The sequence below is a fragment of the Puma concolor genome, chromosome E1 (genome assembly GCF_028749965.1).
Source record: "Puma concolor isolate L17-30 chromosome E1, mPumCon1.1.hap2, whole genome shotgun sequence".
NCBI classification, from domain to species: Eukaryota; Metazoa; Chordata; class Mammalia; order Carnivora; family Felidae; genus Puma; species Puma concolor.
This window is the reverse complement of record NC_141680.1, coordinates 32,572,114-32,599,098: the sequence shown is the minus strand read 5'-3', so window position 1 is coordinate 32,599,098 and position 26,985 is coordinate 32,572,114. Positions and strand designations below refer to the sequence as shown.

The following is a 26,985-nucleotide window of genomic DNA, read 5'->3' as shown; positions in this document are numbered from 1 at the left end:
AGGGTTGCCTGAGGGTCTACTGAGGCTCTAAACTGCATGAATAGTCTTTTCTTTCCCATGGCCATTGCAGATGAATTTTCAGTTCAAGTTTCTTGACTGGTTTGTTTTTGCTGGCTTTGAAAATGCAGTGGTGTATGGTGAGTAGGAGGCTTTGGAACCAGAGGGACCTGTGTGCCTGTCCCAGCTCCCTGACTCTGGAGGAAGGAGTCGAACCTCTCTGACGCTGCACTGTGGAAAAGGGAGTGAGCTCGGACACTCACACACTTGTTTGCGACATGATGTAGGTTTGGTTGCTTATACAAAAGTGTGTGACCTCAGCCTTGCAATGTATTCCATAAGCTAAACCAAAAGACTTCTCTTCGTAAAGATACATCATTTATAAAATTTACAATCTTTAGCATATTTTAAAGTGAAACGTGTGCTGATTTTAATGTTTGAGCTGGCTCTGGCATTTCAATGATTAAAAAGTGGGCTAGAAAGTTCTAGAGGACAGGGCACATTTGTTTCCCTTTTCATCCTGACTTTTCAAAAGAAAAAGAAAAAAGGCGAGTATACAGATTACAACGCTAGATGAGCTCAAGCTCTCAAAAATGCATTATCATCTCCACAGTCATCTAATTCAGAGACAGTGGAACAAATCCAAGTAACAAGTTTATTCTAGTCTACAGCACAATTTTTTACATACATTTTAGTGGTTTTGACAGTGTTACTTTTGAGCAGACTTTAAATTCACAAAAGTTAATATATTAAAAACAGAATACACACAAAACCACAGGCATCAGGATGGTCAGAATCATGCAGGTAGGGGTGGTCTGGTTGGTGTTATCACTGGGCGCCTTGCCTGTTTAAGAATTCACCAGCAAATACCAGTTCTTCCCAAATGAGAGAGTTCTACATATGCACACCCAAAATAAACCCTCTTTTGAAGCCGCATCAGTACAAAACTTCAATGAGTAAGCCTAAATGTTTCATCAAACCAACTATTCCACTGATCAAACCCAGTACTTGCAAACAGTCAATACCAGCACCAATCTAAAGGCAAGGTTATTTCATTTATTAAAACACCAACAGGAGATTAATAAACAAAGCAACTAAGGTTAATCTTAATATAAGACACTGAGGGCAAAACCCAAAAATGATATATTAAATACCACTCCACTGAGCTAGGACATAACCCATGAACTACAGATGCATGGGTTTCTATCTGTCAAACAATGCTTTTAGATATTTTGCTACAGAAAAGAAAAAAGTAAATCAGGAGATGCAGGGGAAAGATAGGAATGTGAATTTGTGCATCTAGTTCCACAATTGAAAATGAGTACCAAACTGATAATAGTAAGCTAAGTGACAGTGACTTAACTGACGGGCACCAAGCAGGCAGTACCACTATTCACTGTAATTCATAACACGCTTCAGGAGTCTCGCGTGGATGGCCCCTCCAATAATACCATCATAACACAGACATGAATGCTCATCCACTGTTGAAAGGGACCCTGAAGAACACATAGCAAAGGCATAGAGAAAAAGTTGAGTCCTTTGAAAAAGTTAATGATATCAAAATACTTTTCTATCACTGGTAAACCAAACGAGGTCAAGTATATGGCCCAAAGCAGCATGGAATTCAGAGTCAGAGGTTGGCAGAAAAGTTTGGAAAACCGCAGTTTTTAAAAATTGGCAATTTCTCTATGCTTAATAAAACTATCAGAAGAGGTATAATGTTTGTTCATTTGTGGAATGTTGACAGCTTGCTGCAAAAATTCACATGAATGAGGAACCGCAGAGATGCGCTTCGATGAAATATTCTTTAAAAATTTACAAAAAACGAAACTTTCTATTTAAAAAATAACCATGTTATGCCAAGATGAAACATGGTAAAAGTAGTGTAAGTTCTGTCCATGATTCTTCACACAGCTAATGGGAAAGTGATAGAAACAATTTTCTCCTAAAAAGGAAGCTTTGTTATTGCACTGACTTTTACAACCTGACCTAGTAATTTAGAAAAATCATGTAGTAAAATCTGTAAAATTAAAATACAAAATTCTGTTTTGTAAACATCAGTTGGCCAAGTCTATCCAGAGTCCTTCATGATAGTGGAATGGAATGAATAATTAATTCACTACCTTATTTATCTGCTGTGAAGAGGGAAATTCCAGAACACAGCTTTTATACTTTCACAGTAATTATATTCAAAAGATATAAAGGAAGTCAGTGCAGTTGTCTTTGTTTGTCTTTTTCCCTCTGTGCAACCTTCGGCTCTTACCCCACTCCCAAGTGCCATAATTGAAATAATACTGGTTTCGAGACCTAGTACAGATTGGTCATAAATGTCGCATAAAGTCTGTAGGACTGCGATAAAGGTATTTCCAAATGGCATAGTAATGTACCGCAGCTGCCGTGGCCACAAACAGGTGCCAGATGGCATGGGCAAATGGAATGATGCCATCACTCTTGAAGAACACAACTCCCAGGCAATAAATTAAGCCCCCACAGGCAAGTTCGTGAAGTCCATCAGTGTTATTCTGTCAACAGAGGAAAAAGAGAAAGAGGTTTTGATGTTACTCGATGTGACAAACTAAAGAGATAATTGCAATTCCCCCTGAGCCTGCTGATTTTCTAGACAATGAAGTAGCTGCACAGGCTGAATCCCGGTCCGTAATCATGAACTTAACTTAAAAGCCTCTCATCCATCAACCTGGATTTACCCTGGGGGTTGACCATCTTGGACCGGAGCAAGCAGTCGGGTTACGGAACCCACACTCTACTCATCTACAGCATGTTGAAGCAGATTACAATCACATCCAGACATGGGAATTCATTTTAATAAAGTATAATCCTTGGCTTTCATCTTCTCCTTTAAGAGCTTTCTTCCCTACTAAGGCACAGCCACACCACTCCATTTAGAATTTACATCTGGGCCTGGGGTTTCACTTCCCTTATCCTCCTCAAACGCTGGACCACACCGATTCCTTTTCTGAGACTCCCCCGTGCTTGTGCGAGCTTACAGCTTCCTTATGGCTGACACAGGAAATCAGAGCTACATGTGGCCTCGGAGATCAGAGAGCGTGTAAGGATAACATACTTCCTAACCTTCTACATGTTGCCAGGACTTTTTGTCTGTGAGCCTGGGTGTTTCTTAGCTTAGCAGGGAGTTTTGTGCTTTAACATAAAAAAGAGAATTTTTAGGTTGCTCTTGGTTTTCCAAGACCTCAGCCCATCTTCAAAATTAAACTGGTCTGTGTGAATGAGGGAAAGAGAACAGAAGCAGGGTTTGGTGGAGGTGGGGGGGGGGAGTGGATTGATGAAACAAGTCAGTCCCCTGGATTCCTGAGGACTAGGAATAGAAAAGTCTCAGGTTCTGCAAGGTGGTGGAAACCTAAGCCAGATTGTGGCGAGGCCCTGGAAAGGGACAGGTGTGTGGGTGTCCCAGAGGCCTGGGCACTGATGACTGCAACCTTGTGAGCCCTGGAGCCTTGGACTGCAGCCAAGTCCAGCAGGGAGCGTGGGAAAGCTCTAATGCAGCCACCAATGTGAAGGGGTCCCATGTGCCTAGACAGTGGCAGCAATGGACAACCATGAGCCAAGAACCAGGCATGAGGACCCAGGGCCACAGATGAGGATCAGTCCTTTCTTCAAAGTTCACATAGGCCCCCTGGTTTTTGTAGGATCAAAAGATGGGGAAGGAGCCAACCCAAATCGACTGATTCCAGATTTTTCATTAACCTTGGTAAGATGGAAAGTCAGCCAGATTGATTTTTATCAGAACAAACAAAAAAAACAAAACAAAAAAATTCCAATACCACACATTTATCATTTCCTAAAGGTTACAAAGCAATTAATATCCGTTAATTATACAAAATCCTCTAGTATGTGCATTAGGGGCATTTTTTTTCTAGAAAGTATTCATCACATTTTTAAGGAGGCATATAATTCCTAAACAGTAAAAGCCACTCATCTAACATTACACAACCTCCTCATTTTAGAGATGAAGAGAGTAAAACCAGAGTAATGAAGTAGCCTGAACAAAATCATAGAGCTGGTCACTGCCCAAAAGATACCACTCTCCTTTTCTTTCTGCTAAAACAATAAGCATGAGACCAAGCCAAGTATACAGGTTGGTTCCGACATAACATTCTGTTAAAGATAGCTCCCTAAGACACCACATTTATCAACTTTCAAAGAACTAGACCATAGGTAATCCTAAAACACATTTTCATCATGACCCATGTCATTACTTTGTTACAGCAGGCACTGTTTGAAGCATTTCCGTGTATTTACTCAGTTAATCTTCACAGCCCTAAATTAGGTACTATTATCCCAACTTTACAGATGAGAAAACTAAAACACAGAGAGGTTTCATAATTTGCTCAAGGCCACATAGTTTTTAAGTGTCAGATGGGGTTTGAATCAAGGCAGTCTGGTTCCTGAGCTTATATTCTTTTGGGGGGTGGGGTGGGGGGGTGGGAGGGATGGGTCATTTTTTTGATTGATGATTAATTTACAGGGTGTAATGCATAAATACTACATGAACACCATGGGTTTTGATAAATGCATACACCTATCTAACCCATACTCCTATCAAGATAGATAACTACCCCAACACCCCCTCCCAATCCTGGACAATCTCTTTCACCAAGGTAACCATTATTCTTACTGCATTAACACAGACCAAATCTGTTTTAGAACTTCACATAAATGGAATTATAATGTATGTATATTTTTATGTCTGTTTTTTTGTATTTGTGAGATTCCTGCATGTGCTTATGTATATCAATCATTCCTTCCTTTTTATCACTTAGCATTCCCTTGATTTATTTATTATAATTTGTTTATCAATTCTTCCCACCTGGGGCTTATGGAGGTCTTTCTGTATATGTTTTCATTTCTGATGGGTAGTACCTGTTGAGTCATAAGTTTATGCTTAATTTTATAATAAACTGCTAAACAATTTTCCAAATAGTTATACCATTTTATACTCCCCGGAACAATGAATTAGGGCTCCAGTTATTTCACATCTTTGCTAGAATTTGGTGTTGTCAGTCTTTTTGATTTTAACAGTTCTACGGGATACATTCTGGTAGCACACTGAGGTTTTAATTTTCATTTCCAGGATGACTAATGGTGTTGGGCACTTTTTCAAGGGCCTACTGGATACTTGAGTACATTTCTTTGTGAAGTGCCTGTTCAAGTGTTTTACTCATTTTTATAGGACTATTACTCATTTAGAGTGTTTTATATATTTCATATACATGTCTTTTACCAGATACATATAGAGAAAGCAACCGCTGTATTTTCCCCCAGCCTGTAGCATGTCTGTGCATTTTCAAGTTCATGGATCTCTTCTTTTGCAGTATCTAATCTGTTGTTAAACCCTCCAATGAATTTTTTTCTTAACATATCATTTTCAAATCTAGAATTTCCACTTGGTTCCTTTTTTATAGTTCCATATCTTTTCTGAGATTCTTCATTTGTTTACTCATTATGTTTGGAAGTCCTTGTATGTAAATTTCAACATCTCTGTCCTCTTTGGATCTGTTTCTATTGACTTGTTTTTCCTTAGGTGTGTGGTGTCACCTTTTCTTGTTTCTTGTTTATCTAGTAATATTTGTTTGAATAAATGGACGCAAGCTTTTGGGAGTACAGATTCTGTGGTCTTCCTTTTAGGAATGTTGAGTTTTGTTCTGTAGGCAGTTTATGTACAGAGGATCAGGTATATTTGTTGTGGCAATTCCAGGCCAGTCCTCACTCTAGACCTAGAGCAGTTCTCCTAAGACATGAAGGTCACCTTTCTAGGTTCGGTTGAACACCTGAGTTGTTCAGCATGGCCACTCTGGCTGGTTGGACCCTGATATCTTCCAGCACCAGGCACCTCTGGAATCTCAATAGCTACTCTTGACCTGGGCATGCAGAGTCTTGCCCTGTGCAAATCCAGCTTAGTATCTGGGCAAGGATTCAGGGAAACCCCTTTGTAGATTTCTGGAGATGCCTCTCTGTGAAGCTCCCTCCTTTCCAGGATCCTACCCCAAAACTGCAGCAGGCTCAGTAGCTGAAATGCTGATTTCTGTTTCTTCCACGCTGACTGCTGCTTTCTGGCTCCCCTTTCTTTTGTCCCAGTTTGGAAAGTGTCCCCAGGGAGAAAACTGGGGCGAATTTGAAGCTCATGTTTTGGTTTCTGTTCCCTCAAGGAATACAGTCCTGTGTCTGCAGTCCAACACCAAGAAACCGTTGTTTCATCTACTTTTTCCAGTTTTATATCATTCTTTATGGCATAAGAATAAGTCATTTGGTTCTGACCAGAACCAAAGCTTAGAGTGTCCAGTCTTACTGTTGTTAGTTCATATGGCTCATGAGTTTCTTTTTGATCTGGTCTCTGTCTAGCTCTCCAGCTTTATCACAAGACTTGTGCTACCTGCATACTTACCTACCTCATGCCCAGAGGCACACTCAAACAGGTGCACACCCTCATGTTCCGAACAATGAACTATTTTCAATTCTTCAAAGGTGTTAGTGCTTTCTCCTCTCAGGGCTCCCTTCATGCTGTATTCTTTCCTATTCCACTTGTATCATCCTTACTATCTCTAGGCCCTTTTTTGTCTTTATGAATCAGCTTGAACACCATTTCCTCTGGTGCTTGGCTCATGTGCTCCCACAGCAGCCTACACTTTCCCCAAAGACATAAAAACTTCGAGACAGTTTCTTATTGAACATGAATTGTAGTTTCCTGCTTGGTGCTAAGGTCTATGGGGGGAAATGCGAGGATTATCCTGTTTGACTATCATAAACATTAGTCACTGACTACTGTACAACTTGTGAAAATGCCAAGATTTAGGCTAGTAAAAATACTGGAGAAACCTGCTCTTATGGTAGCCAGAGGGAATTTATTTGATGTCCTACTCTAGTGATTAGTAACCTACACATACAGACCTTGCTTAAACTGTTTTGGGTGTCCTGATTTGCCCTCCAACGAGATGGCCTGCAAGGCAGATTTTCTCATTTCCATTATTCATCTCCTTCCCCTCACTACTGCCTGTTATACCTTTACCAACTAAACTATATGGATTTCTAATGCTAGGTAATTATTAAAGCTACCATAAAGCTCTTTAATCCTAAAGAAACACAACTTGTGACATTCTCATAAGACATATTACTGAAAACAGCAAGCAAACCTGTAACTCCTAAACCTTTAACAGGTATTTTGGTGACCAGGGCAGGACCTATGTACATTCTTATAACATGCCCATGAGCTCAGGAGTGAAACGGTAGATACAAGTCTTCTGACCTCTATAGACTGAGAAAAGAATTCAAACTGGACACAGTGTGAGTTCCTTAATTAACAACATAGTGGCTAATGCCAAACAGTGTAGACGGTAGGATAGTGGAGCTGATGGTACTAAGCTAATGGCACAAAGTAACCAGTTGGATGGGATCACAAGGCCATAATGCTGTTTTTCTTTCAAATTGACAGAGGGGTGCCCAGGTGGTTCAGTCAGTTAAGATCTGCTTTTGATTTCAGCTTGGGTCACGATCTCATAGTTCATGAGTTTGAGCCCTGCATCGGGCCCTGCACTGACAATGTAGACCATGCTTGGAATTCTTTCTCTCTTCCCTTCCCAGACTCGAGCTGTCTCTCTCTCTCAAAATAAATAAATAAACTTAAAAAAAAAAAAAATTAACAGATAGGGCCTTCTGGGCAGCTTAGTTGGTTAAGCATCCAACTTCGGCTCAGGTCATGACCTCATGGTTCATGGGTTTGAGTCCTGCGTCAGGCTCTGTGCTGACAGTTCAGAGCCTGGAGCCCGCTTCAGATTCTGTGTCTCCCTCTCTCTCTGCCCTCCCCTGCTCGTACTCTCTCTCTCTCTCTCTCAAAAATAAATATTAAAAAAAAAATAAAAGAAAATTTCAAGCAAAGTTAAAATAAAAAAGCACTTTTATAAGAAAGAGAAATAATTTGACTTAAAACCAAGTGAAAGAAAAGTAAAAGTGAAGACTTTTGGGAAATATTAAATAAAATGTTCACACAACTGAGCTCTTCTGGTCCCTCTAATTCTTAGGATTTAAAAAGTCAGTAATTTATAGTTTTTTCATTTTAAGACATAAAAAAATTTACCCTCTTCTGTGGATTTAGGGTTAAGACACCATTTCGGGCAGAAATACCCCTCTTCCCATAACCTCATGGGTTATGGTTATGGTTATCCAAAAGATAACATAACCCATGAGGTTATCCAAAGAAACACATACAGAAGATTGCCATATGGAAAGAAACACACTTCAGTGTAGAACTTCTCTAAACTCCAAACAGTAGTTAAACACATTGTTGGCGCTTTGCTATTTACATACTTTTTCTTTGGAGTCTCTAGTTAATGGACACGTCATAATTTCAGAAAGAAAAACTACATATCATATCTATACACACATGAAGAATCCCAGCAATTAAAAAGGAAATTAGGTGAAATAACTAAAATTATGAAGCCATTTCTTACCATTGATGTCACCACCAAAGCTGGAGAAAATCCCATTGTGAGATAGAAAAAGAGCTCAACCACCTTATACCTGCAGGATAGAAAGGCAGTTCATTTTATGTATTCCTATAATACCTAGTCCAGTCCCATACCAGCTTTCCCTTTTTTCTTTTTAAAGAGAAATGCAAAGTCTTCAACTATCCCAATGAACCATATTTTCCCAGTAGACCATTAGGGCTCTAATTAAAACACTATAGTTGAGTGAGTGAACTAGCATTCCTCTCAGGACTGAAATAGCATCAAACTCCATTAGCAACTTGGAAAATGTTTTCTGCCAAAAGGAGTTACCGTTGCATCCGATCCACCATGCATTTTCCCGCTTCCAATCTCCCAGTGTTTGCCCTCATTACTGCCCCAATCCACAGCTACAAGAAGCTGAAATTATCATGATGGACAGGACAGGGATGCCATATGGGGCCAGGCTTATCAGTGGCGGAGGGGCAGGAGCCCTAAGGAATGAAGAGCATGTAGTTTTCTGTCTCTTTATTTTTCATCTGCACAAACTCCCAACTTGTAAGGCTCATCCCATGAGGCTACAGAATGTCCGAAAACACTAAGAAATATACTCCACTGAAATTTAACTTGCATTTCAGCCTAATCAAAGGAGGCTCTACGTTCCCTGGAGGCAGGGGCCAAATTTCATTTATGTTTGGATGTGCAAAGCCTACCACAGTGCCTGGCACTTTAGGCACTCCCTAATATCTGCCCAACCGAATGGCCATAGGTGACTCACATCTCATTCTCCATGTTTTATACTCAAGAGTCCACCATGAAGCAACCTTATCAGGGACCTGGGGAAGAATGGGTTTGTGGGTTTGCTTTACATTAGGAAGCCTGGAATAGGAGAAAAGATAGTTATTTTACTCTACTTTCTATTTTATCCAAGGATGTAAGTTAGGGGTGCAAGCCCAAGAAGCAAACTGTTCTCTTGGATTTATATACACTACATAACACCACTCAGAACTGCTAATTGTAGTAAAAAATGCATTGAAGTGAATTTCAAAGTCAGAAGTTAGTGAAAACTACCATTTTCTTCTGAAAAGAGAAAATAACTTAATACTTTGTGATAAACACAACATGTTCAATTCTGAGAGCCATTCTGCCAACAACAGGTAAGCTAATAAACTGTATTCAAAGACAATGATTTCATGCTTGTGGGTTTCTCAAATTCAGGCATCTGAAGTAATGAAAAGAGCCATGGAACAAGAACTAGGACACTTGGGTCCTAATTCTACATGAATCGCTAATTTGATGCACATCCTAAATGTTCTCATTTTTTTTTTTTTTCTTAACCATGAGGCAGGAATAGATGACTTTGCAGGTCTCCTCTAGAGCCATGATGCTAAATCTCAATAGGCTTTCCTTTTTATATTGCTTCACATTTCTGACTATGGGCAATGAATAATGGGTTAAAAAATGTGCCCTGTGATTAGGATGCCTCTCCAAATATCCCCTTTCTCAGGGAAGCTTAGTTTGGAACATCTTCTGGGTTCCTGTCTAGATAAGTGTTGTTCTTATCTGTTATCTTCAATCTTCACAGAAAGCTTGAGAAGCAATTACTTTTCTCATGGGCTAAGCGTAGATTACAGAGAATAAGGCTAAGTTCGCTGATAAGGCCAGTCACCTGAGGATTGTCCCTCAACTGCTTCCTGTCACATGTGTGCCATTCAGTTCTTTCCACAGCAATCTGTCTACCAACAACGAATACCAAATGGTTTCAAAGATTTGTTAAAAGCAATATATATTCTATTTATGTATTTCTACTATTTTGAAGTGCAAATATAAAGCAAATTATGTTGTAATGTCGATAAAATTTAGGCAGTTAATTTTTAAACTATCAAATGTAAATTACGTTCTCTTACTTTTCATGGTAGAGAAATACATAAATGGTTCCTCCAGCTGCCATGAGCCAGATAAACCAACGCATATGAGATGCCAGGGGTCCAAGTTCACGGAGATTTAACCTAAAAAATGTAAACATGACAACAAAGAACAGAAGTGATAAATGAAGGGAATTCACAGGACCCGTGTTTTCCTCTAGGCCTGAAAACTGGGGGAGCAAGCGCTAGCATAAAACCAGGAGGAAAAGGCATTCAACATGCCATGGAAGTAGTTAGGCAGTTTGGGCAAAATTAATAAAGATAAAATTGTCAGTTGACCTTTAAGACTTCGAATTGTTCCAATGTGGTTTAAAAATAGAACTAGCTAAAAGGAGGTATGAAGTGAGTCCCATCACACCTGTGATGCCTGACTTGCCTTATAAGGCAGACTGCTGTCAGATTAGCTTAATTCTGATAATGTATCTGCAAGCGGACCGCTTACAGAGCTTAATGAGAACCCTGAACAAAATCCTGGGCCAGGATCACATACCCACAGCGGATACCTAATACACAGACCAAGTATCTGCATTACCAATCTCTCGGCCAAGAGAGAACATGAATTAGCCCAACGTATGTTATGAAAGACATTTTGTCAGAATTTTAACTGTGGACTCTTGTAAAGCTTGAGTTTTAAGATGCTGCAAATTCATTTGTACTCATTTCATATTAAGAATGGACATGAGAAGAAAACCAAACGTTATTCTGATTGGCTACGACTACAAAACGATTATTTCCAGATGGAAAAGGCACCACCTGCCTATTGAAAACTACATGAAAACAAGTTCCTTACTGTAATATTTGATTCCTCAGCCAACTTTAAAAAATTTTATTTACTTAAATTGGGGAGCACTTCCCCAAAGCCTGTAACTGTTCTCGCTCCAATATGATACAGACCTGTAATTTAGTGACAAGTATTAGAGAGGGAACACACTTTTTACTCCAACAGACAATTAGGTTTCTTTTTAATGATGGATGCTGCGTAAGTCAGAATGTAGAGGCCTGTTGTTTCTAGTGACTCTAGCAGTTCATGGCACAACATGAATTTCTGAGTGTTTAAAACTGGATCATGTCTTCATAGAGGGAATCGAATGTTCCTTTAATTTAGGTTTCAAGGCAACAACAGATTCTACATGATCTGTACCAAAAGAGCAGAAAGATTAAAAAAAAAGAAAAAATGAAGAGAATACTAGGTATTTTTTTTTTTTTAATATATAATTTAAAAAAAAAATAATCTGTATGCCCAGTGCGGGGCTTAAACTCACAGCCCTGAGGTCAAAAGTCACACGCTCCACCCACTGCGCCAGAATACTAGATATTTTAAGCAGCTAATTTGTTTAGTTCTTCTACTCATATAAGCTAAAGAAGTGAGACATGTACTCCATATATAGTAGCTACCGTGCTGTGAATTGAAAACGGTAAATTTCAAAAGCGAGCTTGTTTTCCTCACACGTATTTACAGCATTTCCACTTAAACAATTAGATGTCCAAGTATTATGAACAGCAGAAAAAGCAGAAAAAGAATGTGGAAAGCAAGGGTGACATATTTCAAAAGACAGAATGCTACCTACGAACAAGTTCTTAGTGCTTCCTCTTGAATAACCCAGTGCCAGGTATGTATTCTGAACAGCAGTAACATTCTCCCCTTAAAATCTGCAATCTGACCCAAGTAAACAAAAAATTTAAAAAAGCATGTATGCATGTGTACTGGCAGGAGGTGGGGGTGGGGAGGGGGGGCATATGCATGGGGGCTGGGGCAGGGACCCGAGGAAGGGAGGGAAGGGGGACAGAAATTCTATCCCCAAAATGCTACCTTCAAAAATAGAAAGAAGGTATCTTACCATGGAGCGTAAGAAGCAGCAATGAAGAAATAAATAACCATTCTATCACACATGTGAAAACAATGTTCCACTGTCCTAGTGGGGGAAAAACAAGTTAGCAAGTTTTCAGAAAAGTTTCAGACTGGCAGCATGGGTTATCACTCCAAGGTGTTGTAATTTCCATTCCTGTTCTAGCTCCTTGGGGCAGTTATAACTTGGCTTTCAAAGGTATTTTTAATATTATGAAGCCACAAGTAAAAGCTTTACATTACTCTTAAGCTTGCACATGCGATACTCACCATATAGGAGATACAGTAATCAGGAACTCCAAAGTGGTCAAAAAAACAAACAAACAAAACCTGTCTTTTCTGAGGTTTTCCATTTCTTTTAGAGCCTATGTAACTGAGAAAGAAAACTCCTCGAGGGCAGACCACCCCTCAACCCCTGTCATAGTGCAGGATGTGAAGTGGTTTTTCATGCCTTTTTAGAATACCTTCAAAGAATGTTTCACTTCAAATAGCTTAATGTAGATGATAAGTTGTAATAAAGGAAATTCAGAAACTAACTTAGGAACAACAATGACAAAAACAAAAACAAATAAACAAAAAATTAAGAGGCATATTTGCTGCAAGCAGGTAGCCACCTGGATTTCTAAATGAGTTCCTCCTTCCAAAACTGAAAATTCAGGAAGTGTACAAAGATCTGGCTCACTGAGGTCTAGTCCCCAAATGGATTAGACAGAACCTGTCCTTTACTGAAGTGATTTAAAAGTGTGAATGCACTGCATCGTCTTGAATCCATTTTCAGTGTCCAAGTGGTGAGAGCTGTGATTTGGTGGAGTGCTACTGTTACATTTTGCCTCACCACACACACAATGTCGACCAAAGCAAGTTGAGGACGTTTTAGTCACGGTTAGCGTTAGTCATGTTAGTGAAGGCAAAATAATTTAGGTCACAGGTCTCAAAGGCTTACACTACATTAATGCTTCTCAAACTTGACTGCGTATCACCATCACCTGGGAGCTTATAAAATAGTCACAAACTCCAGTCCAGAAGATTGTAATGTATAAAAGGGCTAGAACATGGGGTAGGGGATGGAGGGAAGAGAAGAATCTTATTATTATTATTTTATTTTATTTTTTTAACCCTTTGGATGATTGTGATTCCTAGCCAGGTCTGAGGCCTTTCTGATTCTGCTCTCTAGATTATTAGGCTCTTGGTACAGAAGGTAAAGTCAGACCTGTAATGTTATTCAAGATCCATGACCGGCTTCTCTGACCCTTACTCTCCACACAGGGAAAATAGACATAACAACATTTCTATCATAGAGTGTGTGTGAGCATTAAATGAGATCACGTGGACCATGTGTTCATTAGCATAGTATCTAGCACATAGTAGGTACTCAATAAATGCTCATTCCCTTGCCTTTATAAATTAAGGCTATATTTGGATCTATAAAAAAATTAAGACAGAGCAAAAATCCACACGTGGCTCATGATTCTAGCAGTGCTATTTCAAGGTTCAAGAGAGCCTGGTTTCTGTTACACCTTCTTCTCCGGCCCCTGGGAGAGAGCCCTGAATACTCAAGTATGCATCTACAACTCTTTATTGATTCAGAAGTCTAGACATCAAAGCCAAGTCAGCCGAGACAACCACAGGCACTGGGTTGTGCCAGGACAATAACGAAGTGCTCTGGCCTCTGATCTCTGTGACAGTGTGTGCTGGAGAGACGGGTACTTTTGGGGCTCTCTTGTGAGTATGCCTCAGCAAGCCCTCATGATCTGATGCTGTGGTTTCATTTTTGGCCCAAGGAACTGCCACCTTCTAGGCAAAGGTGGCCGGCTGGTAACTGTAAGCAGTACTGAGAAGGGTGTGGTGAAAAACTCCTCAGGACTGGGAGTCAGAGGTCCTGGGATGATCAGACACTGCTGGGGGTCACTGACCTGGGCAAGGTAGACCACTTCTAAGCCTCAGTGTCCCTTGGTGAAAATTAAGGGGTCTGGATTAATGACCCCTAAGAATCCTTCCTGCCATGAAACTATGACTCCACACATAAGGAGACCGGTAATCATCTCACGAACCTCAAACCCTGTTCTTAAATACTGGATTGTCTGAATGTTTGAGATTTTTTTCTTTGGACATTCTGTAAAACCGAAAGCTATATTCTATTATTTTAAAGCACTCTAAGTCTGCTCGGAATACTCCTTTTCTGAGAAGAAGTGTTGTGCTTTGGGGTTGTACAGAATCTATTCCATAAGCAACTGAATGGTGTGCTGCATCTCTTGTATTCCCCCAAATTAATCCTTCACCCAGAGGAGGAATGCTTTTATGTCCTCGTTGGGAGGCTAACGGGCTTGGTATGGTTTGGAAAGTACCTGACAGCTAATCGTAGCAAAATCTGTGAACTCTGTTTGAACAGATACACAGCACCCAATTCTGGAAGCTGAACTTTGCAAGACAATAAACCCAAACTGTAGCAAATCTCCTTACATTACAAAGTCCTGGTCATTTGCAATTTTCAGATGATTTTGGCATGCACTGTCTCATTCACCTATCACAGAACCCTGCAAGTCGGGCATTGTTAGTCTCATTTTAGTAATGAAGACACAGAGGTTCCGTGGGGTCAGGGGACTTCCGAAAGGGTAAGTGGCAGGGCTGGGCTGACTCCAAGTTCACTGTACTCTGTCACTACCCCACAGCTGCTGCGCTGTAAGGGCATCCTTGGCGCACCCGACAACATTAAGAGGTCTCAGGATTCCACATTGTAAGTCCTGGGGAAACAGTGCGGTTTTGTCGGCGGCTTCTGAGAAAGGCCAGCTTTCTTAGATACATATGGGGGTCCTCAGAGTCTGTCCAATCCATAGGTAATTTCCTGAATACAAGGCAAGAAGACATCTAGCTCCTCTACTGCTTCAACCTGACGAAACATGCCAGTACGGGAGGCTAACCTGAGTCAACTATTCTGATCTGTTGAAATAGCGTGCTATCCACAGTACCTTAAGTGGCTCTTTTTCCATGATACAATGTGAAATACTGTGGAAACAATGAAGAGGGCACAGAGGCCCATTCCATAAATCCATGCAGTTATCTTTTCCCAGCAGTCGTCAGACAGCCGATGGAGGAGGGCACTGCCCACAATGGCCGGAACAATGAGGAACTGAGGGAAAGGCAAAGAAAAGTAAATATCCTGGGTTTTCCTAAATTGAGACCTTTGTTAAAAATACACAGGTTTAGCAGGGACAATTTTAGAAAGATAATTTTAAACATTTGCCTCTCCTGGATAATCCTCACCAGAGCCACACTGAGTTGTCAGCTATGGCTGCTCAGGGCCCAGGAACCGTGCCCACCAGCAGGTACTGAAGTCAGCAGTAAAAGATGTGACATTACTCAGTTGTTGCAAAGCAGATGTTCTTTATCCTGATTTCATCACGGAAGAACAGATTTCATCCTATTGTCTAATGTGATTTTGAGTAGGTACTTCAAATATTCAAATGCCAAGCATATACCCAGATTTCCCAGGGAGGTCTTGCTTTTAAATGTTCTTTCCTATTTCCCCCATGAACTACTGACATCTCAATATTTCAGCAAAGGGTTAAGCCAATGAATCGAGTCAGTAAGTATCCTAATGCGCACACCACACACACCACACACACACACACACACACACACACACACACACACAAATGAACGGTGCAAGTCATATGTCCCGATTTTTACTTTGGATCATTCCACCAATTTGGGAACTACTGCAAAGTGAAAGCATTTTTGGGTTATTTCATTTTTAATAGCACCTTTCAAGTAAGCAAGGGTAATCCACTCTCCTGTCATCTACTCGAGTAATTTTAAGAAACCAGAACCTTACAGGGATTTTTGTTTCCTGTACCATAGTTTACACTCCACATGGACACCGATTTCAATGTCTGTCGTAGGAGTATGAGTATGACTAGTGAATTTTTTTCTTTTAAAGACTCCATCTTTTTAGAGACGTTGTAGGTTCTCAGTAAAATTGAAGAGGAGCAAACATTTTATATTAACACACATCCTCAGGAAAAAATAAACTACTTTATTAGATATTAGAGTACACGTACCTGGCAAAGAATACAAAATTTAGCAATCTTCTCTCCACACCCCCATCACCTACTTTTGCCCTCTTGCAACAAAAATATCCTATCCCCTAGATAAGATCAGCACTAACTATTCAAATGCTGAAGTTTTCACTGGCCCAGACAGTATGAGAAAAATCAAAGACAATAAGGTAAGTTCTTCATAAGACAGAACTTCAGAGGCGCCTGGGTGGCTCAGTCGGTTGAGCGTCCGACTTCAGCTCAGGTCACGATCTCACGGTTCGTGAGTTCGAGCCCCGCGTCAGGCTCTGGGCTGATGGCTCAGAGCCTGGAGCCTGCTTCCGATTCTGTGTCTCCCTCTCTCTCTGCCCCTCCCCCATTCATGCTCTGTCTCTCTCTGTCTCAAAAATAAATAAACATTAAAAAAAAAATTAAAAAAAAATAAGACAGAACTTCATTTATTCTGAGATTATGTCCTTTCTACTTTTTCATGTTAAAATACCCTCTCTTTAAATGAAATGATGATGATGGAAGAAATGTTACTGCTCTCGGAAATTCAAAAATTAGGGATACAGTTTAGTAAAGTTTAATAAGGTGACATTTCTCTTCTAAAAAATTAACATGGAGGTTTTGTCAGTTTTTCCCTAACTTTGTTTTTTACAAGTATTCCTTAACTTATGACATACCCAGAAGACACGAGGGACCAATCTGGTCCGTCTCTAGCAAATAATATTCCTAGAGGTGAACTGTGCATCCCTATAGCCAAACTATGATATTTAAGTAGTTTAAGTGCTCGATATAATGCTAAGTAAAAAACACTTCGTTGATTACTTTTATTGATCAGTGGTATGGAAATTATCAAGGCACTATACCTGTAACTTTCATCAGTGTTTTGTAATTGGTAAATAGAAAAAAATAATGGATATATATTGGAGCAATGAGTGAAGGAACAGGCCACATAAATTATTATTCAGGCTTTTATATTCCTTATATCCTAATCTTGCCCTAGATTTACATACACACATACAAGCACACAACTTTTTCTTATGGGTCTATGGGCAATTATCTTCAGAAGTAATAATTTACTTTTAGCTGTTAAATTCATCGAACATCTGGTCAAGAATAAAAGCTGGATATCCTGCAGGTTTGGGAGACAATCAAATTAGGTGTGCATTCTTTAGTCCAAGTTGGTACTCTAAACATTTTGACCCTCTGGTGAAAGCTCACTTTACATAAGTGTGTCACTAAAGTGAAGACAGGGGTCACATCAAGTCTAGAGAATTCCACTGAACCTTTCCTGTCCCCAGAATCTAAGCCATGGGTCTAAGGAGACTGTCCACTAGAGAGGTTACTCCAAATTTCATTATTGAAGCTCTTCAACAGAATCCAGGGCAAGCATGTCAGCTAGTAATTTTTCTCATTAGCTAGATTCAAGCATATTAATTATTTAAATAAAAGTCTTTTTAGCACCTAAGGCACAAGGACATCCAGTGATAAATGAGGATGATGTCTCAGTATTAAGTAATATGTGAATTCCATCATTACAGTACATAAAACCAATGCTTTACAAACTTGGATTTATGCTAAGGAATTACCAAATGGTGTTGTTCTATTAGATTATAAAGGAGTCCACTGGAAACCACAAAGTTTATTTGGGGGTTATTTGGCATCATTGTTTTGTTACAGAAAATACTAGAACTATTCTTTAGGGAAGATTAAAGACAAGAAAAGGCACAACTGGAATTCAGGCAAATTTAATTCTTAAGACATATGTATGTAACCTATGTATTGTACTAACGTTGTCTAAAATAGTTACATTAGCCTATTCTAAACACTGGTCATGAAAGGATTAAATTGGCCTCCTTCTCTATTTCGTATCTTCAGACTATGTAGCCACAATCTTTCCTTCAAAAGTCTCAGTAAATGCAACTTTCAAAGGGAATAATTAAGCCATAGATAAAAGGAAATTCACAATGACACAAGAAAATGTCAATAATACATTAACAGGAAAACCATGAAAATACACGTTCCTGAACACAGCACGCAAGTAGAAGAAATGTACCAAAGTGTTAATTTATGTCTGGGTAGTTTTGTTTTTCTTATATATTCTTCAGTATTTTATAAGTTTTTTATAATGAGCATGTTTTGCTTTTTAAGGAAAAAAAAGTTCACTAAGAATTTAGGGATCAAATCAGCTTTTCCTTCAAAATGTGAAATAATATGGGCACTGCAGAGGTTGGGACGGTGTGCCTACCTGTTTCAAGGGATCATTTAGTAAGAAAAAGCACCCTTTTCATCAAAACCGTCAACTCTCCTGGCCACACGAACACAGTTGATCGTCTTGAAAGGGTGATTCACTTCATGTCAGAGGTGACAGTCCTCATAAATTAGTTTTCTTTGGTTTTCCCATAACTAGAGTACTTACTACTATTGCTCTTTTAAGGAAGATCTTGTCAGAGAAAGTCAGTTTAGGACCAACATTGCTGACTGTAGATCAGAGCACTCAAAGCGTTCGACATGTTCACAGTTTCTGGTAACATGACCCAGCACTGATATCCGGAGAGCGAAGGTCACAGAGGTAGGCACATCCAACTAACTGGGCTGAGGGGACTAAAGATAATAGCCCGCCCTCCCACCGGGGCCCTTTGGGAAGGATGCAAAAGGCAGACGACGCATACTCACTGCATGCGTGTAACAGTTAGCAGCATGTTCGTAACAGGTTGGTTTGTAGCGGCCATTGGCTGGGGCCCGGTGGTTCATGAACCTGTCCAAACAAAAAGACATCACGTGAAAAAGCTCAAAGCGTGTGAAGAACAATGGGGAAGGCTGCCAATATTGTTTGGTCCATTCTAATTGCAGAGGGGACTGCTAGAAATACCTAGTTATGGGAACAAAAACAAAGCCACCAAACAGGTGTAAACTGAGCCAACAACCATGATCTGAAAGCAAATGCCTTAGTTCACTGGATTAAGTATTCTTTCAGTTTAGTCAAAAGAAAAACCTTCTACCAACCAAAAGCAAATAGAAATCCTATCCACCCCCTTCAACTCATACCCCACCCCTATGCTAAAAAAAATTACAAAGAAAAAAAAGGCACAACCAAATCTTAAATCTTAGGGGAAAAAAACAAGGGAATTTTTCTAAACTTTAAATGCCTGTAGCTGCCATTCGATGAAAAGGGACACAATACAAGGCTTCAATTTTCTCTCTCAAAATGCATAAACCTTTATACATGTCGATCCTTACATCCTACATTCCACAATTAGCAGGCCCATCCAACTAGTTTCCCTATATTGTATTACCTGTGCCAGCACAGAGAGCTTAAATAAATGATGCTGGGCTGCATCTAGGCTGCCTAAACAAGAGATATGTTTTTACCTGCATTCTTCCTGAATTAAAAGTTTGCTTCCAAATCCAAATATAAGACTACTACCTGATACTCTGGCTATACAATTCAGATATACTTGGGGCGCCTGGGTGGCTCAGTCAGTTAAGTGTTGGACTTCAGCTCAGCTCCTGATTTTATGGTTCGTAGTCCGAGACCCCCATCAGGCTCCTCGCTGAAAGTGCGGAACCTGCTTGGGATTCTCTTTCTTCCTCTCTCTGCCACCCCCCTCCCCACCCCAAGTAAATAAACTTAAAAAAAACAAACATATACACACAAATATGTGTATGTATCTAAATACCAATATCTGTTATACATATAGACACATACCCATATTCCACACTTCCCTTTGGGCCAACTCTGTGGAAACAAGTGCACAGTGAAAACCATGAAGCATTCTTCCACTTCAGTGTGTAGGTGAGGCTCTCCCCAAATCCAACCCACACCCGTGCCATGTTTTCTGAGGGATGCTGGTTTATTCTGTCTGTTCTGTTGGAAAAGGGGAGATGTAAGTTCAGGCAGATAAAAAAAAAGCGGCTGCCTGAAAGAAGCAAGCAGATGCAGAGAAACCAACAGAGGTAAAAGAACCCCAACAGCACGCAGGTCTCAGAGGCGCCACTGCATTCCTGGGCTTGGAGCCTGCAAGATGTCAACAGCCTTTGCAGGATAAATTATCCTTTTGCTTCAGCTAGTTTAAGATGGGGGAGGGGGGAGATTTTGTTATTTGCCACTAATGAGTTCTGACTAGTCACACCTTATTAATCGCCATGATGAAAAAATGGTACCAGGCTGAACCAAATGGCAGAGCCAGGATGCCAAAAATTGGCTGAAGCACATGGTCAAGGCATCCTAATCAGTGCCTGGCTTAGGAACAAAAGACTAGCATTTTCTCCCTGAATTAAAAGGGCCTGTTATCCTTACAGAAAATAAATAAAAAAGAAGACAGCAGTTCCTGTTAACCCAATATAGAGAGTTCAGATGGAAAATCCACTGGGGAATGAATTTGGGACAGTGAAGATATTTCACTTGCACCACCAATGAGTTAGTTATCTAACTCGTGTGCAGAATATGTACGGATTGAATGGAATTCGCCAGATGGTCTGAAAACTGTTTAACAGAAACGTGCAGTTAACAGCTTCAGATTTTATCCAAGACATTCTCGCACATACATAAATAAATCTTTTTCTCCCCTGATAATCCTTTAAATAATTTTACTAATTTCCTAAGGGGCAAGAGTGTTGCTACAGAGCTGTTATTAGTAAAGGGGAAAATAATTGCACTCTTGGGAAGAATGCTTTCAAAGTGTCCCAAGCATTCAAGGATCTACCTCATCATTACTCCGAGACATAACAGAGCTGTAAGTCACATAACCTATTAGGAATTTTATATATATATATATATATATTTTTTTTTTTTTTTTTCAATATTTATTTTGAGAGAGCACCTGTGAAAGCGGGGGAGGGGCAAGAGGGAGCGAGAATCCCAAGCAGGCTCCATGTTGTCGGCATGGACATGGGGCTCAATCCCATGAACCATGAGACCATGACCTGCGCTGAAATCCAGAGTCTGATGCTTAACGGACTGAGCCACCCGGGCCCCCTATTAGAATTTTAAAGGGTAAAGAACAAGATGGTGGAGGGTAGATTGAGAGTGTTCTGTTTAGGGTGCAGTAAGTAGGGTTTGTCTACCCACCACCAGGCTGAGGACTAAAATAGCAATTTATATCTCTGGCAGCCCAATCTAAAAATAGTCAAGCCATTACACAGCAACAGGGATAGACTTTCACATTTTCTCCTAAAAGCAAAGAAGCTGGGTGGCCACGTTTATGACAGCTTAGTCCCTGCCCACCCGGAATCACTCAGGGTAAAAATAAACTCGTAAGTTGTAGAGAAAAATATCCCACCCATGTGACTTCAGGTAGTCTCTCATGGACAGAGCCAGATTTGCTTCTAAGACCAGCGAAGAGCAAGTCTGCGAGAAGCCCATCACTGTCTGGGGCTCAGTGAAAACCATGGCACAACATGTTCTGCTGGGAAATTGACAGTGCAATTTGTCCATTTGTCTCTGATCTGCCGGGTACAATCAAGCCTCCAACATAGCCTCCTGAAGAAATCGTTCCTAAGACCTAAATGGAAAGGCAGAAGTAAAATGCAAATCAACGCCCACACAAGGAACCTATTCTATTCTCTTCCTTCAAAAAGAATGAGAAAGGTCCTCAAGTGTTATGGAAAACAGTGCCCATGTATGGAAGCTGCCTCTACTTCAGGCGGAGTAACCCTAGAAGAGAGTTTCCAGAGGGTTTTACTGGGTTTGAGGGAAGGCGATTTAATCCTGGGTGTGGGAACCACACTTCTATAAAGTTTTTAGTCACGTTTGTTCACTCATCTCCTCACTTTCTTTCAACACTCTCTCTTGCTTCTCCCTTACTCAGGGAGAAAGGTGACAAAACTTCAAAACTCTGGAGAGAAAGAACAGATAGCCCAAAGCACTGGGCCTTCTGAGAGACTAGATCCGCATCTCATCTGTAGATCTCTGAGGCCCAAGGTCAAATCCCAGAAGCTGTCTTTGATTCCTAGGTGTTCCCCATTCTCCAAATACAAGTGTTGTCAATACCACTTCCAAGTATATTCCAGATCAGCCTATTCTAGACAGTTCCACAGACCCACCTTACATCAAGACATCGACCTCTCTGATCTATAAAACACAAATCTCTTCATCAGTCTCCCTACCTGTCCCCCCATATACTGTCTTCTTCATTTGGCAGCCACAATAGTCTATGAAAACCAGATCATAGCACACACCCCAACTCTAGCTTAAAACCTGCCTTTGGTGGCCTGGGCCCCACCACTGCTGCAGCCTCAGGGTGCCACCTTCCTCCCACTTTCCACCCTCCAGCTACACCACCTCCTCTCTGCTCCTTAAAACACCAAGGTCTTGTCTGGCTCAGGGCGTTTGTGTTTGCTGTTTATTTCTGCCTCTAACGTTCTTCTCCAGAAGGTTCAACCTTCCTCACCTGTCAAGCTCAGCTCAAGTGTCAGCTCCTCAGAGGTTTTCCTGACCATCCTACCTAAAGTATCATTTCAGCCCTCCCCACCCCACCAGGACCCTTACCAGAATTAGTAAAAATTGGGCTTTTTTTCCCCAGTTTTGTATTTTTTATTTCATCTTTCCCCATGGTAATGTGAATTCCACGAAGCCCTTCTTGTTTACCGTTTCTTTCCAATCCCAAGCACAATGCCTGGCTTACTATTGGAACTTAATAAGTGTTGAGTGAATAAATAGAAATTCTGGCTGTCGCTTAACTATTTTGTCTTAATCGAGAGGTATCCCCTTGTCAATTAGTTTCACTGGGGATCCAACAGGTTCTGTATGTAATAAAGAGAAACAGGCAGTCTTAGGGCCAAAAGAACCTTAAGTCTCATGAAAAGGCAAAGACCATGGACGTTCCAAGGGCTCTTTCAACATCACTTGATGGAGCAACGTAAGCCAACCCCGACACACAGCACCTTATTATTAGCCAGTTTATGAGTGAGCATGGTGTGGTGTTCAGGAATAGTGTCCACTGCCAGAGGTGATGATAGTGGTGGAAGGCATTTAGTTTAATTATTGAATAAGAGAGAGGCATATATATAAGAAGACTACTCCATGCCTGTAATTCAGTGTTCTGAGAACATATTTAAAAATAAAAAATAAAATAAAATTTAAAAAAAGGCAACAGGCTGTCCTGGAAGACATCCTAATGCTCACGAATCAGGTACTTTACCACGTTATCAGATCACAAGGCTGGGGCTGGGGAAAGGAGCATCCTTCTTGGATTTTCAGTAGCAAGGCTGGAGAAAGGGGTATATATACCAACACAATACAGTAGAGGCTCTGCGGACCCTCAGCCTCCGCGCTTTACACAGGGATGTTGTGGTGTGGGCAGGGAGACAGAAACAGGCGAACTGGCAGCGGTGGGTGGTGGAGAGGGACAAAACACTGAATTGAAATAAATGGGTCTGCCCTTTCCCAGCCATGTGATTTTGGCAAGTTCCCTTTAACTCTCTAGCTCGATTTGCTCTTCCATGAAATGGGTATAACATTTATCTTCCAGGGTTAGAGTTGAGAAGGAGACGAGTAATATGCAAATACCCAGCCACTGCCTGGCACAAGTAAGTACTCAATAAATGTTAGCAGCTATTCTGATCAGTCAGGGATGCTGCCATAGGGAGAAAATGACTCTGGGTGGGGGGGAGGGCGTGGAGTCAGACTCAAATGTGGAAGATATGCTGTGTCCCAGTGGCACTTTTCATATCCTAAACTTTTTGAGAAGCCATGCATGCATAAAACCCTCCGCTTAGCACAGTGGGCTACACTTCCTTACAGCCTTCTGCGGAAATGGCAGAACCATAGAAGTTTATCCAAAGCCACAATGACCACCGAGTTTCTATTAAGAACAAACCAGCAAGGTGTTCATTTCTTGTAATTTAGGCACAGCCACAAACTACAGCCTAATGAAATGTTTTTACTACAATCAAATGCTCTTCAAGGGAGTACCGATAAATCTATCTGGAGAAGTAGACACATGCATTCAAAGACAGTATGTCCGGGGCGCCTGGGTGGCGCAGTCGGTTAAGCGTCCGACTTCAGCCAGGTCACGATCTCGCGGTCCGTGAGTTCGAGCCCCGCGTCGGGCTCTGGGCTGATGGCTCAGAGCCTGGAGCCTGTTTCCGATTCTGTGTCTCCCTCTCTCTCTGCCCCTCCCCCGTTCATGCTCTGTCTCTCTCTGTCCCAAAAATAAATAAACGTTGAAAAAAAAAAAAATCAAAGACAGTATGTCCTTCCCTCCAGTTTTTCTGTAACTTACCTGCCTATAACTTTTCTGAATGCTCAAAAGATACATAATGAACAAGGCTCTAAGGGGTGATGAACAGCACCCTCAACATTTTAATGTTGTAGACCACAAAAACCAGGATTTTTCTTAAATTAATTTGTATTTGCAGGCTTCATAACCAAGTACAAATTTATCCTTAGAAATGGCTTTCCAGTCTAGTCTGTAATAGAAAAACAAGCAATTACGTGATCATTCAATCTTCAGAGAAAATCAGGGTAGGTGTAGATGCCATCCAAAAAATACATGTTAAATATCCATTCCTATTGTGCAGTCACTGAGAAAATTACAAAGTCTATGCCACACCAAAAGAAAATACCTCTAGTTTTCATTTTTAAATGAAAGAAGTGGAGTGCAAAATCACATTACTACAGTGATAATAAGGGCTGGATAAATTAGCATCCAGCAAAAAGTAGTTCAACCAACTGAGATAGTGGGATCCTAAATGAAGGTGTTTTTTTTTTTCTTTTCATTTTTCTGAAGATTTGTTTTAACGTTTGGGCAAAAAAAGGGGGGGCTTTTTTTTTTTTTCTTTCTAAAGGAGAATTCAAAGGACAGGAAAGAAATACAAATTCAATCAAATAAGGAAGGGTAATTTCACAGAATATTTCCACTGTTCTCTGAAAACAGGAAGAGCACAAGATGTGCAAAGAAGTAAAACCAAATCAAACAAACCACATGCACAGAGCTTTACCAATCATGTCTCAATGCAGGTTCCTTTCTCCCTTAAGACCCCTCCAATCTTCATTCCTGACTTCAGTTCTAAAGCCAGACATCATGGTTCTTTTTTGCCTTTAGAAGCAATGATACCATGTTCCCACCTGGGGAATATTGCCAGGCATTCAACACCCTGAGTGATGAGCAATATTCAGAAGTTAATCCAAGTCTTCAAACTGATTCACCCTTCTAATGGCACAGCCCACCCCAACTCTTCCTATGCATTTTTTGGCTCCTTTACCTTTGGGGCCTGGGGGGAGGAATGAGAGAAGCATACTGGGTGAGTGGGCATGGGAAGATTAGGAGGTTGGAAAGAAAAAAAAAAAAAAGTACAGTTTGAAATTCTGAAATAAAAGGCAACGTCTAAAACCTCAACAATAACCTCTTTGGAGGATTTCATGCATTCCTTGTCTTCTTTCAAATTCCCATTACTGCACACCAAGCTTGCCTGCTAGTGAAGGTCTGGGAATGGGGCCACGGCTGACAGATTCAGACAAAGGATGGAGAGTGAAACACAGGGGAGATGAACTTTCACCCACTTAAACGAAGAAGAATTAGAAAAAAAGCCCAGAGCTTCCTCTCGGAACCATGGGCCAGCCCCCATCCATGGCTAAATGGCAGACACCCGAGTCGGGATTAAGGCCACGGTGCCTCCCTAGGCTGGCGTTCCCACCAGCCCTCCAGTGAATGAGCTGCCGGCCAACCTTCCGGTGGCGCCTCCTCGGTTCCTCCTCCTCGTTTCCTAACACAGGCGCCTCAAACAGCTCTTACCACCCGAATGCTAACTTGCCCCTTCGCAGTGCCCAACACAGCACCGCCCTTGGACGCTAAGCCAGCAAGCTCAGAGAACCAGCAAGGCCCGGACCTGGCTGGGCAAGGCTAACCCAGTGGAGCATGCCTCAGTTTCCCTGTTGCTAGGACCGATCACAGACAAAGCACTAAAACGCCCAGCACCCCGGTTTACGACAAATCAAACTACAGGGCGCAGCGGCTACCCGACCCCTGTTCCGCGCGCCCCGGGAGCCCCCCACGCTGGGGATTTGGGGTGGAGGCCACAGCCGGGGTTGGCGGAACCGGGGTCGGCGTCTGCGGCTGCGGTTTGGGTCCACAGAGCAAGGCACGAGCACTTGCCGGGATGGGGGTCGGCAGGATGCAGTCGGGTGCGCAGTGGGATCCCGTGGGAGGAGGGCAGGCTCGGGGTTCGGGGTCCGGGAACCCGGGTCAGGCACGAGATCCCGATGCTGGGAGGAAGGGGATCGCCCGGGGACGGCAGGGCGGGGAATCCCCGGGGAGCTGGTCCCCGGCCAAGGCGCGGGATCCGCGGGGGGATGGATCCAGGTGAGGAGTCGGGACCCACGCCGGACGAGGCGGGATCGGGGACCCGCTGCCGGCACGGCCGGCGGGGCAGGGGCGCCATCCCTCTCACCGCTGGAATCGATTCTTGAACCGCATTGATCCTCCGCTCCTCCTCGGGGGCCGGGAGCTCCGTCTCGTCTGCGCCGGCGGCAGGGCGCGCGGCCCTCATGGGCTTGGGCTGCTCCGGAGGCCGCCCGCGTGCCCGGCGGACCGCTCGGCGGGGCAGGCTGGAGTGGGCCAGGCCGGGGGTCGGGACAGGGTCGGGGCCAGACCGGGCGGCTGGGGGCGGGAGGGAGGCCGCTTAAACGGCCCCCGCACCTCCCGCCTCCCGCCTCCCGCCTCCCGGCTCCTCCGCCCCCGGGCACCCGCGCCCCGCCCCGG

The 26,985-nt window shown here is 41.9% G+C and overlaps 1 protein-coding gene across 6 annotated transcripts; it reads right to left on the bottom strand.

Moving 5' to 3' along the window:
• Window positions 1-638: 638 nt before the first annotated feature.
• On the bottom strand, window positions 639-26,985 carry MMD (monocyte to macrophage differentiation associated). Of its 6 annotated transcripts, none has more exons than XM_086686914.1 (8): window positions 26,675-26,974; window positions 21,565-21,786; window positions 18,959-19,040; window positions 15,209-15,369; window positions 12,235-12,309; window positions 10,379-10,480; window positions 8,478-8,547; window positions 639-2,519 (listed from the first exon to the last, which is right to left on the bottom strand). In XM_086686914.1, the coding sequence occupies exons 2-8, from the start codon at window positions 21,717-21,719 to the stop codon at window positions 2,319-2,321; spliced, it is 846 nt and encodes a 281-aa protein (XP_086543040.1). In that variant the 5' UTR covers window positions 21,720-21,786; window positions 26,675-26,974; the 3' UTR covers window positions 639-2,318. The 6 variants fall into 6 exon arrangements, with proteins under 6 accessions (XP_086543040.1, XP_086543042.1, XP_086543044.1 ...); XM_086686917.1 differs by lacking the exon at window positions 639-2,519 and adding an exon at window positions 9,250-9,350 and having other exon boundaries at window positions 26,675-26,985; XM_086686916.1 differs by lacking the exon at window positions 12,235-12,309 and having other exon boundaries at window positions 26,675-26,979.